General features: G+C 41.2%; 1 protein-coding gene across 3 annotated transcripts in view; it reads right to left on the bottom strand.

Annotated features, from left to right (window-relative positions):
- The window catches only part of ror2 (receptor tyrosine kinase-like orphan receptor 2), a 323,434-nt gene extending 307,760 nt beyond the window's left edge, over nucleotides 1–15,674 (bottom strand). For all 3 annotated transcript variants that reach the window (XM_038804721.1, XM_038804722.1, XM_038804723.1), the window contains exon 1: nucleotides 15,223–15,674. In XM_038804721.1, the coding sequence (XP_038660649.1) occupies nucleotides 15,223–15,304 (82 nt within the window). In that variant the 5' untranslated portion in view covers nucleotides 15,305–15,674. The remainder of the gene's footprint in view (nucleotides 1–15,222) is intronic.
- Nucleotides 15,675–18,491: the final 2,817 nt, after the last annotated feature.

The raw sequence follows: 18,491 nt of genomic DNA, 5'->3' as shown, positions 1-18,491 counted from the left end.
GGTGTAGTTTTATACTATGACCCCACAATCAGTAAGATAAGAGTTCAAATTGCCCAAAGTCATTCACGTCAGGCTCTAGAAATTTCTCAGGAGGTCTAGAAATGTCTGCACAAGCTCTATAGATGCATTGCCATAGGCTTTGTGAAAGACTGGTGCAAGCTCCAGAGGCAGCCAAACAAAGTTTCCACCTATCTTCCCTTGAAATTACAACAGCCTAATAGGAGAACTTGCGAGGAAATTCCCTGTGAATGTTGTTGCACTGAGCGGAAAGAGACTGTTATATTACGTGATTGTAATATCTCTCTAACACTGTGCTATCTAGTCACTCCTGATACGAAGAGGCAGGAATATCCTCGGAGTACAGTTTATATGCACGTGGATCTAGTGCTGCCATCTAGTGATTGTCTAGCACTATGATACAGTTGTTAACTCTTTACATACCAGCAGAGATCACTACAGAGACTTTCATTCCAATAGCCTTGGGTAGTTCCAAAAAGTACAAGAACAAAATGCAAACCTTTCCCACAACCATCTTCATCACCCATGCACTGCAGGGCTCCCTTGAGAATGTACATTTTGCCTTACTATGTCCTACCTTTGTCAGCAACCTAGCAGACGCCATCAAAAAAAAGTATCATCTATTCAAAAAGATCTGCTGTACTACAGCAAGCAGCCAGTGATTATACAAATATATAATTTATCTTTAGCCCAGACAGGACCATGATATTTAGCATGATGTTGTCCATTGGACACTGCTTGACAATGGTACCAAGTTCGCTTCTATACCATTTAACTATGCAAGTGGTAATTAAGGCAAATAAGTAATTAAAATGGATTAAATGCTGGAGGAAACCTAAGCTCAATTTGCCAGTCAGTAGTACTTTTGAAAGAAACTGTCAGTAATGGGCTGTTAATGCTCTTCTAATCAGGGTGCAGAACATCTAATTTCTCGTTAATTCAGTTTTGATGAAGTCAGCTCAACCTCTGGTAAAGTTCACTTTTAACAGCATATGGTCAGTCTTCCAGTCCTCAAAGGTGAAAACTGGAATAGGATCACAGACTGCTCCTCGCTCTTTAGCCAGGTCTTTATTTTCATGACAAACACAAGACCTATTGAACTTCAAAATCTTACAACAATTCAAAGCCAAAAGTACCAAAACTTTGCGCTCTTTTGCTCCAGCTTGTAGCGCCATCCTCTGTAACTTTGCAATGCATTAGTTTAAAACAGATTTCAATCACAGCATCAATTGGGCTCCAAAACATCAAAATCATAACTGCTCAGATATGTCTCTTCTGGATATTCCTACTGCTTTCGAAGATCCTTGTTCCAACAACAATTTTCACTTTTAATGTAATACTTTGTCCCACGTCCCATAGGAGAACATAATTTAGTAATGGATTTAGGAGAAATTTGCTGAGAAGATAGATTTGAACAGAAACTTTCAATGATAGGAGTAAAGAGGGCAACATGGTGGTGCAGTAGTTAGCACTGTTGCCTTACGGCACCGAGGTCCCAGGTTCGATCCTGGCTCTGGGTCACTGTCCATGTGGAGTTTGCACATTCTCCCCGTGTTTGCATGGGTTTTACCCCCACAACCAAAAGATGTGCAGAGTAGGTGGATTGGCCATGCTAAATTGCCCCTTAATTGAAAAAAATGAATTGGGCACTCAATTTATTTTTTAGAAATTGATGGGAGTAAAGTACCATGGTTGGAACCAAGAGGCTGAAGGTTCTGCCATTAGTTAAGAAATGCTCAAGTTATAGGCACAAGTAAGAATTTGTAAAGATAAACGGTACTGGAAAAACTCAGCAAGTCTGGCAAAATCTGTAGAGAGAGAGAAACATGATTAACATGTAGTCCAATGTGACTCCTCTTCAGAAGGAGTTACATTGAACTTGAAACGTTAACTCTGTTTCTCGCTACAGATGCTGCCAGAACTGCTGAGTTTGTCCAGCACTTTGTTTTAATTTCAGATCTCCAGCATACGCAGTATTTTGCTTTTAATTTAGTGACAAAGCTGGTCCACTGAGAAACAGGAAGGCAGTGGGCCGCTGCAAAACGAAGCATCATGGAAACAGAACAAGGTTGACTTTGCGCTGGTGTGGGGAATAGCTCAAAAAGATAAGAGATGAAGACTAACAACATAAAATCATTTCCCTCTCAAAAACAAGGGGAAATAAATTGAAACTGGTTTTAAAATACATTTTTTAATTCAACATTTTTTACAGAATGTCTAGGTCTTATTTTCCAGCAGGAGATTTTTGCAAAAGAAATTAAATTAAATGGGGAGCCCATAAAGGACAGTAGATCCAAATACCTATAATAAATATAAAAATACAATATAAATATACATGATGCTACTCCTGTCATGCTCAGAGTTGTAGCGATCACATAGATATCTACCCTCAAAATGCTCAACAGCAAAAGGAAAAAAGGCAAATTATGTTTACTTTTTGTTTTGTAGAAAGATGCCAAGTTTTAGAACAGAATCCTTCAACAGAGCAATACATTGCACATAGCTTACACATTTAAACTGAAGACAAACTGCATAGATCTACAAGTAATACTTCAAGAACCATTAGACAGAGCTCACATCACATGGTCAAACAAAGTGAGGCAAAATCTCAAATCGCGGCACAATGTAGAAAATTGGAAGTGCTTTGACCATTTTGAAGAAAGATTCCTGGAGCTAAGTCATGGAAAATGTTGCCTTTTTTAGTTGATATACTGTACATCTTTCTGCGCTTTCAGCAACCAGGTATTAAATAGACATCTATTCTCATAACAGTTCTTCTGCCTCATTTTCCTGTAAAGTTAACAAAAGATTCAAACTCTTTAGCTAGTCGGAGGTGTTATCCATGTAGGGCAAGCCAGTAGGATATGCTTGTCCTCGAGATAGATGACTCTCTATCACAGGATGGTTTGTGACCTAGTTATCTCATTCAACTGGCATGATTTCGAGTGAGAAGCCAAGAATAAAACTAAAGAAAATTCTGGTTGAAAACCATGTTCTACCACATAAGCTATCTGAAAAGCTCAAAAGTCATACTAGAATAGTCCCTTGTCAGTTTCCAATGCCAGTATTTTCATATTGAAAACTACGTTATGGCAGTATCTTGTGGCATTTGAACAGTGGAAAACCTGACAACACTGATCACAAGGTTACACATACTCAACTCCAAGAACTGCATAAGTATCAGAGTCATACTGGTAGTCAGAGACCATTTATAACAATTTGCATTGTATAGCTCCTTTAACATAAAAAAAAAATAAGCTTCATAACAGAAAAAGCTAGAGAAAGAACTGAATCATGCAACTATGTTTAGGACAGGTGGCAAGAAAGGTCCATGAGATATGTTTTGAGTGGACTACTCCTCCATCACTTTGCTGATGAATGTGTCATTCTTGTTGACAAGGCATACCTGGTCAATGTTCATATTATCGGTTAGATACTAGTGTTGTAGTGGCATTGGACCAGATTAGCTATGCTTCAATTTGACATGCAGCACAGGTCTTCAACCCTAATGCAAGGTAATTGTCAGGCTCTGCAATGGTTATACTGTCCAGTGTACTCCACTATTTCTTGAAGTCACGTGGAGCAAGTTAAACTGGCTGAAAACTGGCACCGGGGATATGAACACCTCAGGAGGAAGCCAAGAAAGATCATTCTCTTGTTACTACTGGCTGAAAGTGATGACTGCGAACATTTCTTCTTTTATTTTGTAAAGTCATGCTGGGCTCCACCATGGGGATGTACACAAGAAACTTTCTCCTCCCATTAGTTGCTTAATTTCCCACTATCATTCGCAATGGAATATGGCAAGACTGTAGAGCTCTGACCTAATCCATTCGTTGTGGGATCTCTTACTTTATTTGTAGCATGCCAATTCTGCTGGTTGACAAACATGCAGTCAAATGTTATAGATTTTTAAATATACATGGTGCTACTCCTGACATGCCCATGAACGAATACATTATTAAAAACCTATTGATTTTCATCATGTCCATCAAACATTGAACATAGGACATGCAATCTGAGAAACAGGAGTAGGCCATTCAGCCCATCAAGCCTGCTGCACAATTCAAACAGATCATGACTGATCATCTACCTCTACGCCATTTTTCCAAACTATTAATCACTGTTGATCCCTTATTTAATTACATTCTCAATGATTGGCTTAAGATGGGGCTAAATATATCAATGCCCATACAATACACATGTATACACACAAAATTATAATTTAGAAAATCACCAACTGATGAAAATACATCTCACTGGCTCACCAATAACCTCCTGCATTTGTCTCCAAGAAAATCCTGTTGAGGGTTAACTTTTGAAATTTCATCACACAATAAAGGTTTCAGTCTTCATGAAAGACGTAAAATAAAGTATAATGTTGTTTCCAAACAGATTTTTCAGATGCTTCACAAACGATTGTTATACACGCTTATGCATATAGTGTATAAACACACACTTTTCATCCTGAACCTGATCAAAGATCACATCTTCGGTTGCATTTAACATAAAGAATCAGGATTTAAATTAATTTGATCTTAATGATTGAACGCCAAGTATTTATTAAGCTGTGGTAATATGAAAATTATGCATGAATTTCCATTTCTTATGCAGATCTGTAATGATTTAAATAAACGCTGTTCCTCCAAAGCATAATATCCTGTTAACTACTGTAACCACATCTTATACTGCACAGCACTGAATAGAACTACCTATCTACATTCTATTTCTCACTTGATGCAATGCAAGAAATCTAAAATCAGATGCCTAGAGGAGGCAAGTCAGCACAATAAATTGAATTTTTTTAGAATCTATATTCACAAGTTTTCAAGCTTTTCTCCCCTTATTTTATCAATAATTAACAAAACCACAGAGAAGCAAAAACATATTAAGAAGCATAAGGGCAGCACGGTGGCGCAGTGGGTTAGCCCTGCTGCCTCACGGCGCCGAGGTCCCAGGTTCGATCCCGGCTCTTGTTCACTGTGTGAAGTTTGCACATTCTCCCCGTGTCTGTGTGGGTTTCGTCCCCACAACCCAAAGATGTGCAGGGTAGGTCAATTGGCCACATTAAATTGCCCCTTAATTGGAGAAAATGAATTGGGTATTCTAAATTTTTTTTAAAAAAGCCTAGAATGACTGGTCACAACTTGCAGATGTCAATTGTTTAATATTTTCTTCAAACAGTTAGTCTGGTTGTATACCTTAATAAAAACAACCCAAACCAGCTGTGCAGGAGTACTTAAAAGGAGAGTGAAGTTCATGAAATCAGTTAACAGTAAACATATACTCAGCCTTCAGAAATGTAAATCTTTCTACAGGTTTATTACAACTTTTCCTAAAAGTCAGAAATCATAACCACTAAAGCAAATCTAATGAATGACTTCTCTGGCATAAATCAAACCTTTTTACGGCCTCCTTCTTCCACAAACACACAAGACATTCTCAGTTCAACCCGATATCAGATTACAAACTGCAGAAATCACATTGCAAAAGGAGAAAATTAGGTTAGAAATAAACCAGGTAACTGAGGATTTTATCCGAATTGTTACATAGGTTAGGTGGATTGGCCATGCTAAATTGCCCGTAGTGTCCTAATAGTAAGGTTAAGGGGTGGGGGGGGGGGGGGGGGGGGGGGGGGGGGGGGGGGAGTTGTCGGGTTACGGGTATAGGGTGGATACGTGGGTTTGAGTAGGGTGATCATTGCTCGGCACAACATCGAGGGCCGAAGGGCCTGTTCTGTGCTGTACTGTTCTATGTTCTAAGTAGTGTTCAGTTCTACTGCAATAGCATTCTACATTTGTAATCCAACATTTATATCCTCAATTTGTAACTAAACTTTCAGCCACATTGCGCCTCGGTGCAGACTTGAAATAAAAACCTTCCAAATTGCCTTCTAGAAATTAGCATTTCTGCTTCACATTCATGTTCTCAACCAGCCTCATCAATCTAATCTTATAAATTTGTAGATGGAAACGCCTGCCTTGAAATTGGCTCATGGGAAGTCCAAGTTTCAAGTAACAAGGTTTCTCTGTAACATATTTATCCCCAATACTCTCTGGCTGCTATCAATAGCACCTTTTGACAATCATTGGAAGCTGCACTTTTGACAAAACAAATATGCTCCATCAGTTCATTTTATTAAAAGCCATTGGAATTCTTGCCTCCTTCATCATTTGCCAGCTTTGCCAACTTACCACATATGGATTGAGTAAGAACATTTGATATTAATTTTCTTTAATATTACTTTACTCTTGTTCTAAACTGCCAAATAATCTGTCCCAGTTCCATGCCACCACAATTTAAAACAATGTATTGTGGAATAAAACAGGGAAGTTATTTAGAGCCCATCAAATGCTTCAAATACTCAAAGAATAAAGAGGTTTGTTTGCTTTTTCAAAAGAAAGCAAACATCTAACTCTTGACAATTAATGTTTAATTTTCACTTTCTTTAAATAATAATTCAGATTAATTTAACACTTGTTACTTCAGATAATGCAGTACTTTAATCAATTCAATAAATAAGGATTTTGCTTTTATAACCAATCCCTTCATTGCGCAAGAGTTCCTTGATGAAGGAATGACAGGGGGGGGGGGGGGGAGGAGGAGGAGGAGGAGGAGGAGGAGGATGTAGTATGCATAGGTTTTCAAAAGTCTTTGGCAAAGTAGCACATTATAAACTTGTTAGCAAAATTGAATCCATAGGATTAAAAGAAAAGTGGCAGTGGGCAGAGGGAGTATTCATGCACAAATTTTTGGAGGTAGCAGGACAAGTTAAAAATATGTTTAAAAGAAACATCTGGGATCCTTGGTTTTATTAATAGCATAATAGAGAACAATAGATTAGTCGTCTTGTGGCACAGTGGGTAAGTGGCCTGAGTCAAAAGCTCAAACCAGTCCCACCCCAGAACTTGATGGTCAAGGAAGGTGCATTTGTAACACGGTCAAGCATGTTGAGTGTCAACCTCCAAATCTTGCTGCCAGTGGCAGGTGGCAAGAGTGGGAGAGATTCTTGATCAGTCATTTGATGGAACATTGGAGCGTCTACCATCATTATCCATAACTCCAGACTACAACATGCATGTAAAAGTGCATGTTGCCACAGCAATTCTGACTCCCTCGCTGAACTGAAACACATCAGCACCAGAGTACAAAATGCACGAAATGCTAAACCTTTACAAAATACTGTACTAATTAAATCTCAGCTGGAGTATTGGGTCCATTTCTGGGCACCAATTTTAAGATGTCTCAGAGGGGGTATAAAAGAACCTTCAGTTATGTGGAAAGACTTTGACATTGTTCACCTTAGAGCAGAGAAGGTATCTGATAAAGATGTTCAAAATATTGAAATGTTTGGATATTGTTTTCCCTATTTACTCTGTTTCTAATGGTGAAAGCATCAGTAACTAGAGGACACCAATTTAACGTGATTGGCCAAAGAGGCAGTATGAAGAACCTTAAATGAAAAATTTAGTGTGAGCTGGACTACATTACCTGAAAAGGTGCTGGAAGCATATTCAATAGTAACTTTCAAAAAGAGTTAGATAAATAATTGTACAGGGAAAATTCGCAGAGCTATGGGGAAAGAGCAGGTAATCAGATTACAATAACAAAAACAGGAAATACTAGCAATAGTCAGCAAGTCACACAGCATCTGTGGAGAGAAAGAGTTGATGGCAGGCAATCCCAGATCTGGCGGTTCTGCTGCATTCTCATCACATTTTTCGCCAGTCGCACGGGAACAAGGTGTGACTCATACATGCGGGAAACCTCAACTCAGCAGGGCTATTTGAACTCAGGGCTGAATTTAAACATACCCCATTTTCACTGCAGCAAGGGCCCGAACCTGCAGTATGGAAGGTAAAGACTTTTAGAGTAGTCATAAAAGCTCTTGATGGTAGATATGGTCTTCAGATCTGTTGCACTGTTAAGTTAATTAAATCCTCAACCCTTTAAAAATAAAAAAATAGCCTGGCTGTGTCAGCGACTTTAAAAAATCTAATCTAGCAGTTAAAATAGCCACTTGCTGACATTACTCCAAGGGCTTTCATATGTCACTATTAACACTTGACTACTCTCCACACCTTTCATTATCTCAGTAGGGGTAGGATTATGAATACCAGTCTGTTTGTTTTTATAATGGATGAATAACTTGAAAGGATTTGAATGTTTTGACTTGCCTTTCATGAATGGGGTGTATTTTACTATAGTAAAGGAATAGTAAATATTTAAACCTTTATTTTCTTTCATTTCAACGTGGCTCCTGAGGTCTGGCCACGGTGGAAACTGGGTGAGGTTGTATGGTGGCTATGAGGGACAGGAGTATAGCCGGGAGGACATGGATTAGCATTAGGTTGGCCGGGGTAATGGATAGGGTGGTGATGTGGTCTGAAGTTTGAGGGTCTAAAATTTAATAAAACTACTGGAATGAAGTTCCAGAGAACCAAGATAGGCCTTTTAACAGCTCCACATGGCACGCGGCAGCTCTTAGTCACCTTGGGATGGGGGGGGAGGGGGGGGGGTAAGGATGTTAGAACTGACTCCATCCTGCCCCTCCCCCTCCCCCTCCCCCAGAGCAAAGATCCAGCACATCTGGGAGAGTTTCTCCCAAGGCAGGTGTGTCAAGCCAACATAATATTTCCAGACTTGCATTACCTGCCTTGGGAGCAAAGATCTGGTCCAGTGTTTCAGGTCAATGATCTTTCATTAGAACCTTGACCACTACAGATGCTGCCATAACTGATGAGTGCTTCCAGCATTTTTATTTCAGATTCCTAGCATCCGCAGCATTTTGTTTCTGGTGCTGCATTCGTGGAATTATTTGGTAGGGGGAGGGGGGGCTTCACAAAAGAGGGGCACAACGGGCGGAATAGCCTCCTTCTTTGCGGTTTTGTTCTATTATTCTATAAAAACTAAATATACAAAAATGCATGCACAGCTAGTAAGGGAAAGCAGTACAAAGTCACCTATTGAAGCATCTACAATTTAAAAATTAGCACAGTAATCCCTTCTTTCCACAGACTAGTTTTTTTCATTCCATATGGTGTAATGCTACATACGGCTGAAAGACAACAGGCTATTCAATTCACTATGCTCAACTTTTGTCATTGACTTCTAATTGGTTCAGTTTTTTCATGTCTGAATGTATGGGTACGGACATAGCCATGCATGATATGATGCATTATATGCAAACAGCCATCTTGCGACTACACAGTAACATCTTTATGTCCATTTATATATGTTTATGTAATCACTTCAATCACCTCTGCATAATGCAGCGGTCTGTTCAGTCTAGAATGTTTGATATAGTATTATAGTATAACTTTTTTACTTTGTGTTGTCTTTAATTTCTCATAAATTTAAATAGATCGTGGGAATCAATATACCAACTACGCACTGAAGCACTATTACAAGAACATATAATGCTACATTCCCCAGTGTGATTTTATCAGCTCTCTCTCCCTCAAGTAAATACTGTTAAGTAATAAAGGAAGAGGGATTTAAAAAACTATTTGCAGAGGTTTTTGAGATGGGTGGTTACCACATTAAAGGATTTGAGCTTTTGAAAAGTCTCACGTGTCTATGCTACCTATCTTAATTTAATATTTAGCTTATTCACACAATAGGTCGCAACCATTTTTTAAAACCTGAACTAACTAAGTCATAAAGATTATCCTTTACAAATCAATGTTTTCTTATAGCTTACTTGCATTGTGGTCTATTGTTGAAATGACCAAAAATACTTCAGTCAACTGACTCATCACATATTAAACTAGACTACTTATTGCTTTATGTATATCAGCCTAATCAAACAAAGGGCGGGATTTACTGACCAACCCGCCACGTGTTTTTCAGTGACAGAGGCAGCCCGCCAGCAGGATTTATTGGTCCTGCCATTGTCAACGAGATTTCCCGTTGAATGCGCCCCTTTTCGCCGGGAAAACCGTGCGCCAGTATGGGACCGATTTATATAATGTAATTGGTGCTATGTAATTGTCTCACTGTTTCACAGTCTTCAATGGAACTAACAGTTAAAAAGCATTTTGAAGTTTTAAAACTGATTATATTTTATTTGGACATTCCTTTAGCACACCTAAGATACTTAAATATTGCCAGATGGGATCCATTAAATTAATAAAATCCTTTGCGGCTACGTAATTCTTCAAGCCCCTCAGAAAGAGGGCAGAGGAATCTATGCCAATACTGGAGTTTTAGCATGACATAAATAAAAGAGGATATAAAATCACATTAAATCTGATTATGTGGAACTCTGCACAACAACAGTACAATTTAAGTATTCATTTCTTCAAATCCAAAGAAATAGATTATCTCCAGAAAATTGCGATTTGCTGAGAAGCTTGCCATTCAATTGTCCATCCTTAAATGATAAAAAGCAAACTCAGCAGCTCGCTCTTTTAAAATTTAAATCCAAATTTGCTAACATTATGCATTTTCAATATAAGTTGCTCACTTTTAAATCAAGCTCCAATTTCAAAACCAGTTTCAACCAGTCGTGGTCTCCTCCTGTGAATAGCATGACTGGGGCAGCATGGTGGTTAGTACTGGTGCCTCACAGCGCCAAGGACCTGGGTACAATTCCAGCCTTGGGTGACTGTGCGTGTGGAGTTTGCACTTTCTCCGTGTCTGTGTGGGCTTCCTCTGGGAGCTCTTGTTTCCTCCGACAGTCCAAAAATGTGCAGGTTAGGTGGATTGGCTGTGCTAAATTGCCCCTCAGTGTCCAGGATGTCCGGGTTAAGTGAGGTTACTGGTTCGCAGGGGTAGGGTGGGAATCTGGTTAGGGTGCTCTTTCAGAGGTTTGGTGCCAACTCAGTGGGCCGAATGGCCTTTTCCTGCACTGTAGGAATTCTATGAACCAAAAGCAGCCATCACCTCCTCCATTCCATCCCTTGCCTCCCATCGCTGCCAAATCATCACCCTCTCATTCCAAATACATGAAATATATAGTCAACAATAATAGATTAATAAGCACTGGTAACAATTGCAACCTAAGGAGCTTGTTAGCTTGGTATGCGGAATTATAATAATTGCTTGTGTACCATAAAATCTTTAAAACAAAGGGAAAATGTAAGTGATGCCACAGAAGGCAACCTTTGCACCATATCTCTGCTTATTTGGATTAAAGTGAACCGAGAACTAGTCAACTAGGGTGACACGGCGGCACAGTGGTTAGCACTGCTGCCTTACAGCGCCAGGGACCCGGGTTAGATTCCGACCTCAAGTGATTTCTCCCTGTTTCCGCCTGGTGCTCTGGTTTCCTCCCACAGTCGAAAGATGTGCAGGTTAGGTGGATTGGCCATGCTAAATTGCCCTTTGGGGTGAAGTTGCAGGAATAGGGCGGGGATTGGGCTAGGTAGGCTGGTCTTTCAAAGGGTCACTGCAGACTCAATGGGCCAAAAGGTCTCCTTCAGTCCTGTAGGGATTTTATTCCATTCAGAACATGCAAATATCTGTTAACACTTTCAGAACTGTTAGTAATATGAAAAAAATGATTGCAATTGTTTCTACCGATAAATACATCTCTTTTATTTGTCCATACAATTCATATAATCAGTTTTGGAAATTTAGATCTGTATTCTACTGTTATTCATAACATTGTTGAAATACTATACAGTACAAGTAAGCATCCAGTATGTGCAAGTTCCCCTAAAAGTCGCACACCTTCCTGGCTTGGAAATATATCATTGTTCCTTCATCATTGCTGGGTCAAGGGTAGCACGGTGGCGCAGTGGTTATCACTGCTGCCTGACGGTGCTGAGGTCCCAGGTTCAATCCCGGCTCTGGGTCACTGTCTGTGTGGAGTTTGCGCATTCTCCCCGTGTTTGTGTGGGTTTCGCCCCCACAGCCCAAAAGATGTGCAGGGTAGGTGGATTGGCCACGCTAAATTGCCCCTTAATTGGAAAAAATGAATTGGGTACACTAAATTTTTTTTTTTTTTAATTGCTGGGTCAAAATCCAGGAATTCCCTAACAGCACTGAAGATGTACATACATTACAGGGACTGCAGCGATTCAAGCAGGCAGCATCTTCACAAGGAAAATTAAGGTTGGACAATAAATAGTGACCTAGCCAGCAACACCCACATCCCATAAAGGAATAAAAGAAGGCAAGTCAATTAAGCAGACACGTGAAAGTGCAGTTTAAACTTGACTAACTTGGATAGCTGTGGAATTACCATTTATTGCATCTTGTACATTGTGAAAATGTCAATACACAATTGGATCATTTGGCCTGTATCATCATAGTTGAGAGTTTCTAAAGGCAGGTAGATTTGTGACAATTTTACATGTGTCTGCCCATTGTGACCATTACAGGAAGGCAGTGTTTTGGATTTGGTTCAATTATGTGTTTGGTGATCTTTTTATCACGAGGCTGGATCGCTTTGCAAAACCAGAAAATTTAACAGACCTTACAAATGCTCTGCATTTTCTACAACAACCTGTTGAGCATTATGAACCTATTTATTCAGGTCAGAAGAAGTGTGATGTGCACAAAGGTTAATTCACTTTACTTTTCAATGCTACAGGTAGAAACAACCTCACAAATGGATTATTTTACATTGTAGGTTAGAGTCTGACTCAAATCTTTCTTCCCTACCATCAATGGAACAATGAGCTGCTTTACACTGGAACAACAATGGCCTAGAGTTTGTGATCAGCAGTGAAGCCACTGACTTCAAAGAAAGCTGATTTAATGATCTATGTGCTTGCCCTTTCTTGATGGCAGTTAAGATGTGATGCTGTAGAGGGGATTTCCATGCATACAGCAACAGTGATGTCAGCAAGCAGGGTAAGCAATCAATCATATTAAAGTACTCTCAGCCTCAAAAAGCATGAAGATAAAAGCACTGAAGCTTTTACTTTCAATTTGCTATTTCAGGTAGCGAAATAAATCATTTATGATTGGATTAAAGTGAAAATAAACATCAAAAAATGTAACAATGCGGAAATTCTATTATGGAATATTTAATCTTCCACAAATACAAAAATAGCTTTTCAGGGCCAGTGAGGGGGTTTAGCAGTAATCATGAAGTTCGTATACTATTACAAACCAGGTTGCATATCATTCAACAAGATTAACATTTTCAAGGAGGGACATGTGGTGAGAATAAAAGCATAAGATTGGATGTTCTTAGATTTCCCATTGATTACAGTCAGGAGAAAACCACGTCAACAGCAGACCCTCTGACAGCTATTTCAATTTCTTCACTATTATTCGGTGGATGTGCGGACCCTGAAGTTGCTGTCAGTTTCTGAGGAGTACGAATTTGACAATTTCGCAAAATAAAAATGTTTGAAGCCATTATCTTTAGGGCCCACTGGAGAAGAGATAATGAAACAGAGCTGCAGATTAGATGTCTGATTTTTCTATACAAATATTGAAATACACATAGTCGGTTTCAACCACTAGTTTAAAGGCACTGCCTGGCAAATAGCATATTAGTTAAGAGTGCAGGGGAGACTTGAGAAAAATAGTTAGCATGTTTTAAAAGGAAGACAACACAATTTTTATCATGGGAATTGGGACGGGCCATGTTTGCACCTTCATTCATATTCATGGCTGTAAATTAAAACTGATCTTGCGCACCGACATTGTTGCATCGCTATTGTTCCAGGATGCCACCAAGAAATAATTTAGCAAAATACCAAAAGTGATTAAAAATATAACTGAAGATATTAATTTATCCCACAGATTCTGTCTGGTCTGCTGAGTGCTTTCAGCATTATTGATATACCGCCATTTTTGTTAATAAAAATAAATATATTTAAATGAAACCTAACACCATAGAAGTGGTACAGCACAGGAATGGGCCATTCGGCCCATCTTTTCCTATGCCGACACATCTACACTTATTACTGCAGTATTTTTCGCCTTGTCTGTGTCTGTCGGTAGTTCAGAATCAACACTGATGGCCACTTGAAATTCCAATATTTGATCTCTTCTCACATGTGTTCCTGCCAAATAACTTTAAATTTGGCCCTTATTACGCATTATCTGTGTACGTTCAAAAGGGGGTAATAAAAGCCAGTTGAAAATAAATTCCACCTAAATCGTTCTGAACTTTCGGTTCCCCAACCCCCATCAGTGGTACCAAATGGCAGAACCTAGCAAACTTGCCTTTTAACAACAGGAAACGTAAGCATCTGTCACCTCCCGTTGAGAAGAAAAATGGATTAGAGGGACCGACAAAGAATTCGCCAGGAAGAGATCCTCCTCAATATGCAGTTGATTAACACATGCAATTGAATCTGCAACATCGTGCCTCTCCCCACAGTCAGTTGCTGGACAGAAGCAATGCGGCGCAATTAAATAGTTGCCCAAAGTGAATACACACAGTCATCTAGTCAAATCAGTTCACTTTCATTCAGTTTTCCAATACATACAAAAACACTGTACCAAAAAAAATTCAAACTTGGAAATTTGTTGCTGGCCAAACATTTGTGTTTGATACCCAGAACTGAGATCCCCAAACATCAGGCACATGTAACGCCGTTCCCAAACATTAAGGGAACTGTGCTCTTCCCCTAAACCTCCGGTCGCAATGTCCTGAATTCAAATCCACCGTTTGCATAGCTGAATAAAATACAGGAAATCGCTCTACCAAAATTAGCCTCAAATGACTGCAATCACCTCATCCCTTGGGTACAAAAAAACTTTAGCAACCACATTGAAAAAGCAATACATCAGCAGCCTGTTCTCGCAGTACAATCTGGTGAAATTGTAACTCACAAACAGAGGTCAAATGTTAATCACCGAGTTTAGCAAACTCTAAAAAAAACACAATTGCATGGCTTGTTAACGTGAAGCATGATGCTTCCTGATTCCAAACATGCACTCAGCAAGGCAGACAGGAAATGAGAAGCGTTTATTCCAGTTTATCTTTTTCCAGCACTGTTTGCCGTGTACACAAAAAGGAACAAGAGAAACCCGCCGACAAAAATCTCGCATCTTTCTCTCTGCAAGCATTTTACAATTAAAATTGACCTGACATTTGACGGGCGCACCAAAGAACAAAACACTCCGGGAGCTGGGTTGCACAATTGTAAACGCTACCAGAAGCATGATGGGCCGAATGGCTTCCAATGGTCCATTGTTCCGCTCGGTGAATGGGAAGATGCACCAAGTTAGACAATCTAAACTTTCTTCCGCGCTAGTTAAATAGCTTATCCCTTTGTGGGAAGCCCTTACCTGTTGAAATCTCCCCGAAAAGCGGGTAACACATGAACAGAAGCAGCGCGAAGTTTTCCCCAAAAAGTGTGGTTTTGTACATCACTCGTTAGTTAAACGCAGAGCACGCCAGGTATTTGAGAGGGGGAGGGGGGGTAGCGACTTGGTCTTGTTCATCCAAAGAGACGGAACCGGTCCCCCTCTCCCCAAGAGAGGCAGCACGAACCACGAGAAAGAGCAACAAAAAGGAACCTCTGTACAAAGCCCTCCGTCTGTCTGTCTGCTCCTCAGGATTCTCTCACAACGCAAGCAGCTAATTCGACTTAATCAAAATCTGGCGGCGGCGTCTTCCCAACAAAGTTTTTGTTTTGCAACATCTCCTGCGGTAAATCAGAGTCGAAGGTTTTCTTCAAACTTTAGTCTGTGCAACGTGCGCGCGCGCACACCATCCCCGTGCCCGGAGCGCGCGCCTGCCTCCCTCCCGCTCGCTCGAGCCGGAGACAGCATCCCGGTCTGAAGGGAGAGGGGGGACGGAAAACATGTTCACAGCGCATCCTGGCGGCGGCGAGGGCCCGGGGAACGCTGCGAAATCACTGAAGTAATTAACATGCAGCAACAAAAGAAAAACAGAAAGGCAAAACCAAGATCCTTCATCAGGGCATCGTATCCCATGGGAGATAACATCTAAATTTGGGTGGGGGGATAGAGTAACTAAAGGATCTGGGAGGACAAACACAATTCACTAAAAGTAGCCGGGCAGGTTAGAGTGCAGTCATACACTGAAAAAAAAAACACAGGCAAGTCAAACACTTCGGGTTGTTTCTGGAAGGATAGAATTGAAAATTAGAGAAGTCATGCTAAACTTACATAGAATTAACACCATATAAGTCCAATACTGTGCACACATCTGGTCATCGTGATATACAAGGGATGTCGGGGCGCAGAGGGTGCAAACACAATCACAAGGCTGACTCCAGAACATTGAAATTATACCTATTAGGAAAGAATAAAACAGGCTAGAGGGGTGAATTAGAGGTCTTTAGAATTCGGAAAAGTTCTGTTTGAGTAAATGCTGAGAAAGAGCATTGTGGGGAAAGAGGAAACCTGAAGGCAATCAATGCAAGATAATCACCAATAAATCAAAGAGGCAGTTCTAAAGAAACGTCTTTACCCAAAGAATGGGAAGGATATGTAACTCGCCACAGCACAGCATGGTTGAGGTGAATGTTATGTGCATTTAAGAGGCGCAAGATGTGCATATGAGGGGAATGGAATAGAGGGTTACACTGATGAGAAAGGACGGTCGGAGCATAGATATTTGGCATGTGCAGGTTGGGCTTAATAACCTGTCTCAGCCGTCGTCCGACCCTCGGATGGCGAATTTGATTTTCTCCATTTGGAGAGATTCCGAGAGTTCGGACAGCCAGTCTGCAGCTCTGGGCGGTGTTGCTGACCGCCAGCCAAACAGGATTCTACGGCGGGCGATCAGGGAGGCAAAGGCAAGGGCGTCCACCCTCCTCCCCAGGAATAGATCTGGCTGGTCTGAAACCCCGAAGACCGCCACTATCGGGCATGGCTCCACCCTCACCCCCACCACTTTGGACATAGCCTCGAAGAAGGCTGTCCAGTACTCCACAAGTTTGGGGCAAGACCAGAACATGTGGGCGTGGTTGGCCGGGCCTCTTTGGCACCGTTCGCATCTGTCCTCCACCTCCGGGAAGAACCTGCTCATACGGTTTCTTGTTAAGTGGGCTCTATGTACCACTTTTAGTTGCGTCAGGCTGAGCCTTGCGCACGTGGAGGTGGAGTTGACCCTATGTAGTGTTTGCTCCAGAGTCCCCACCCCATCTCCATCCCCAGGTCGTCCTCCCATTTCCTTCTTGTTGCGTCCAGTACGGTGTCGTCCCTTTCTACCAGTCGGTCATACAAGTCGCTACAGTTCCCTTTCTCTAGGATACTTGCGTCCAGTAGGTCTTCCAGTAGTGTCTGTCGTGGCGGTTGTGGGTACGTCCTTGTCTCCTTTCGTAGGAAGTTTTTGAGCTAGAGGTACCGCAGCTCGTTCCCCCCAGCTAGCCGAAATTTCTCTGTCAGTTCGTCCAGTGTTGCGATCCTGCCGTCTGTGTATAGGTCCCTGACTGTCAGTGTCCCCCCCCGTCCTGCCTCCACCTTTTGAAGGTGGCGTCAGTCAGTGCTGGTGTGAACCTATGGTTGTTGCAGATGGGAGCCTTGTCCGACATTTTGGTCAGGCCAAATTGCTGCCGCAGTTGGTTCCAGGATTGGAGGGTGGCTGGCTGTCACCACTGGGCTGCTGGAGTGTTTTTTGGGTGGGGATGGGAGTGCTGCCGTGGCGAGGGCCCGGAGGGAGGTCCCCATGCAGGAGGCCTCCTCCGCACGCACCGGGAGATAATTATTTTAGAGGAATTTAAAGTTTCACTTCCCACGGTAGCGAGAACTCACGTGGAAGAGCAGAGGGTTAACATGGCTAGATGGGCTGCATGTTAAAGAGAGTGTGCCTCAAAGTAAAAAGGAAACCAATGATAGTAGTAGAGCGACAAGAAAATCCAAGTGTTTTTGTGGCAATAAAGCTGGACATGTAAAGTCGCAGTGTTGGGGGCTTACGAAAAGTACCGGGAATACAGACCAGCAAAAACAGGATGAGCCAGTAATGTTTATTAAAGTAGGAAGAAAAAACACTGTCCCAGTGGAAGAGATGCCACAGAGTGTACAAACTGTTCAGAGGCTGGTGGATAAGCAGATATCAGAACTTTTTAAGGAATTTATTTGTGAGGGTAAAGTTTTCTCATGTATACAAGGTGGAGCAGGGAAGGAGATTAAGATGTTATGGGATACAGGAGCAAGTCAATCTTTAAGCTGAGAGATAAAGAGATATGTGGTTTGGAAGGCACATTGTTGGACTAGGTGGTAATATGTGGGGTTGGTGGTGAGAGCAGTAGTGTGCCACTGCTGGTTAAAGGTTAGTGAGTCCGGTGAAAAGTGATGAAGTGGTAGTAGGAATAATAGAAGAAATACCATTGCCCGAGGTACAATTTATCCTAGGCAATGATATAGCTGGATCTCAAGTGGGGGTGCAGCCTATTGTGGTTGAAAAGCCAGTCAAAAGTCAAACAATTGTGACGTTGCAAGATGTATGTCCGAGGGTGTTCCCTGATTGTGTGGTAATCCAATCACAAAGCCACAGGCTGAGACAGGAGGAAGAGAACTTGAGGAGTGCTGTTAGGGAGGCTCAGACTCAACTGTCAGGAATCATGTTTGATCAGATGGTTAGTCAA

This window comes from Scyliorhinus canicula, chromosome 8 (assembly GCF_902713615.1).
Source record: "Scyliorhinus canicula chromosome 8, sScyCan1.1, whole genome shotgun sequence".
Lineage (NCBI taxonomy): Eukaryota > Metazoa > Chordata > Chondrichthyes > Carcharhiniformes > Scyliorhinidae > Scyliorhinus > Scyliorhinus canicula.
Note: the sequence above shows the minus strand (reverse complement) of the source record. Positions and strands in the feature narration are given on the sequence as shown.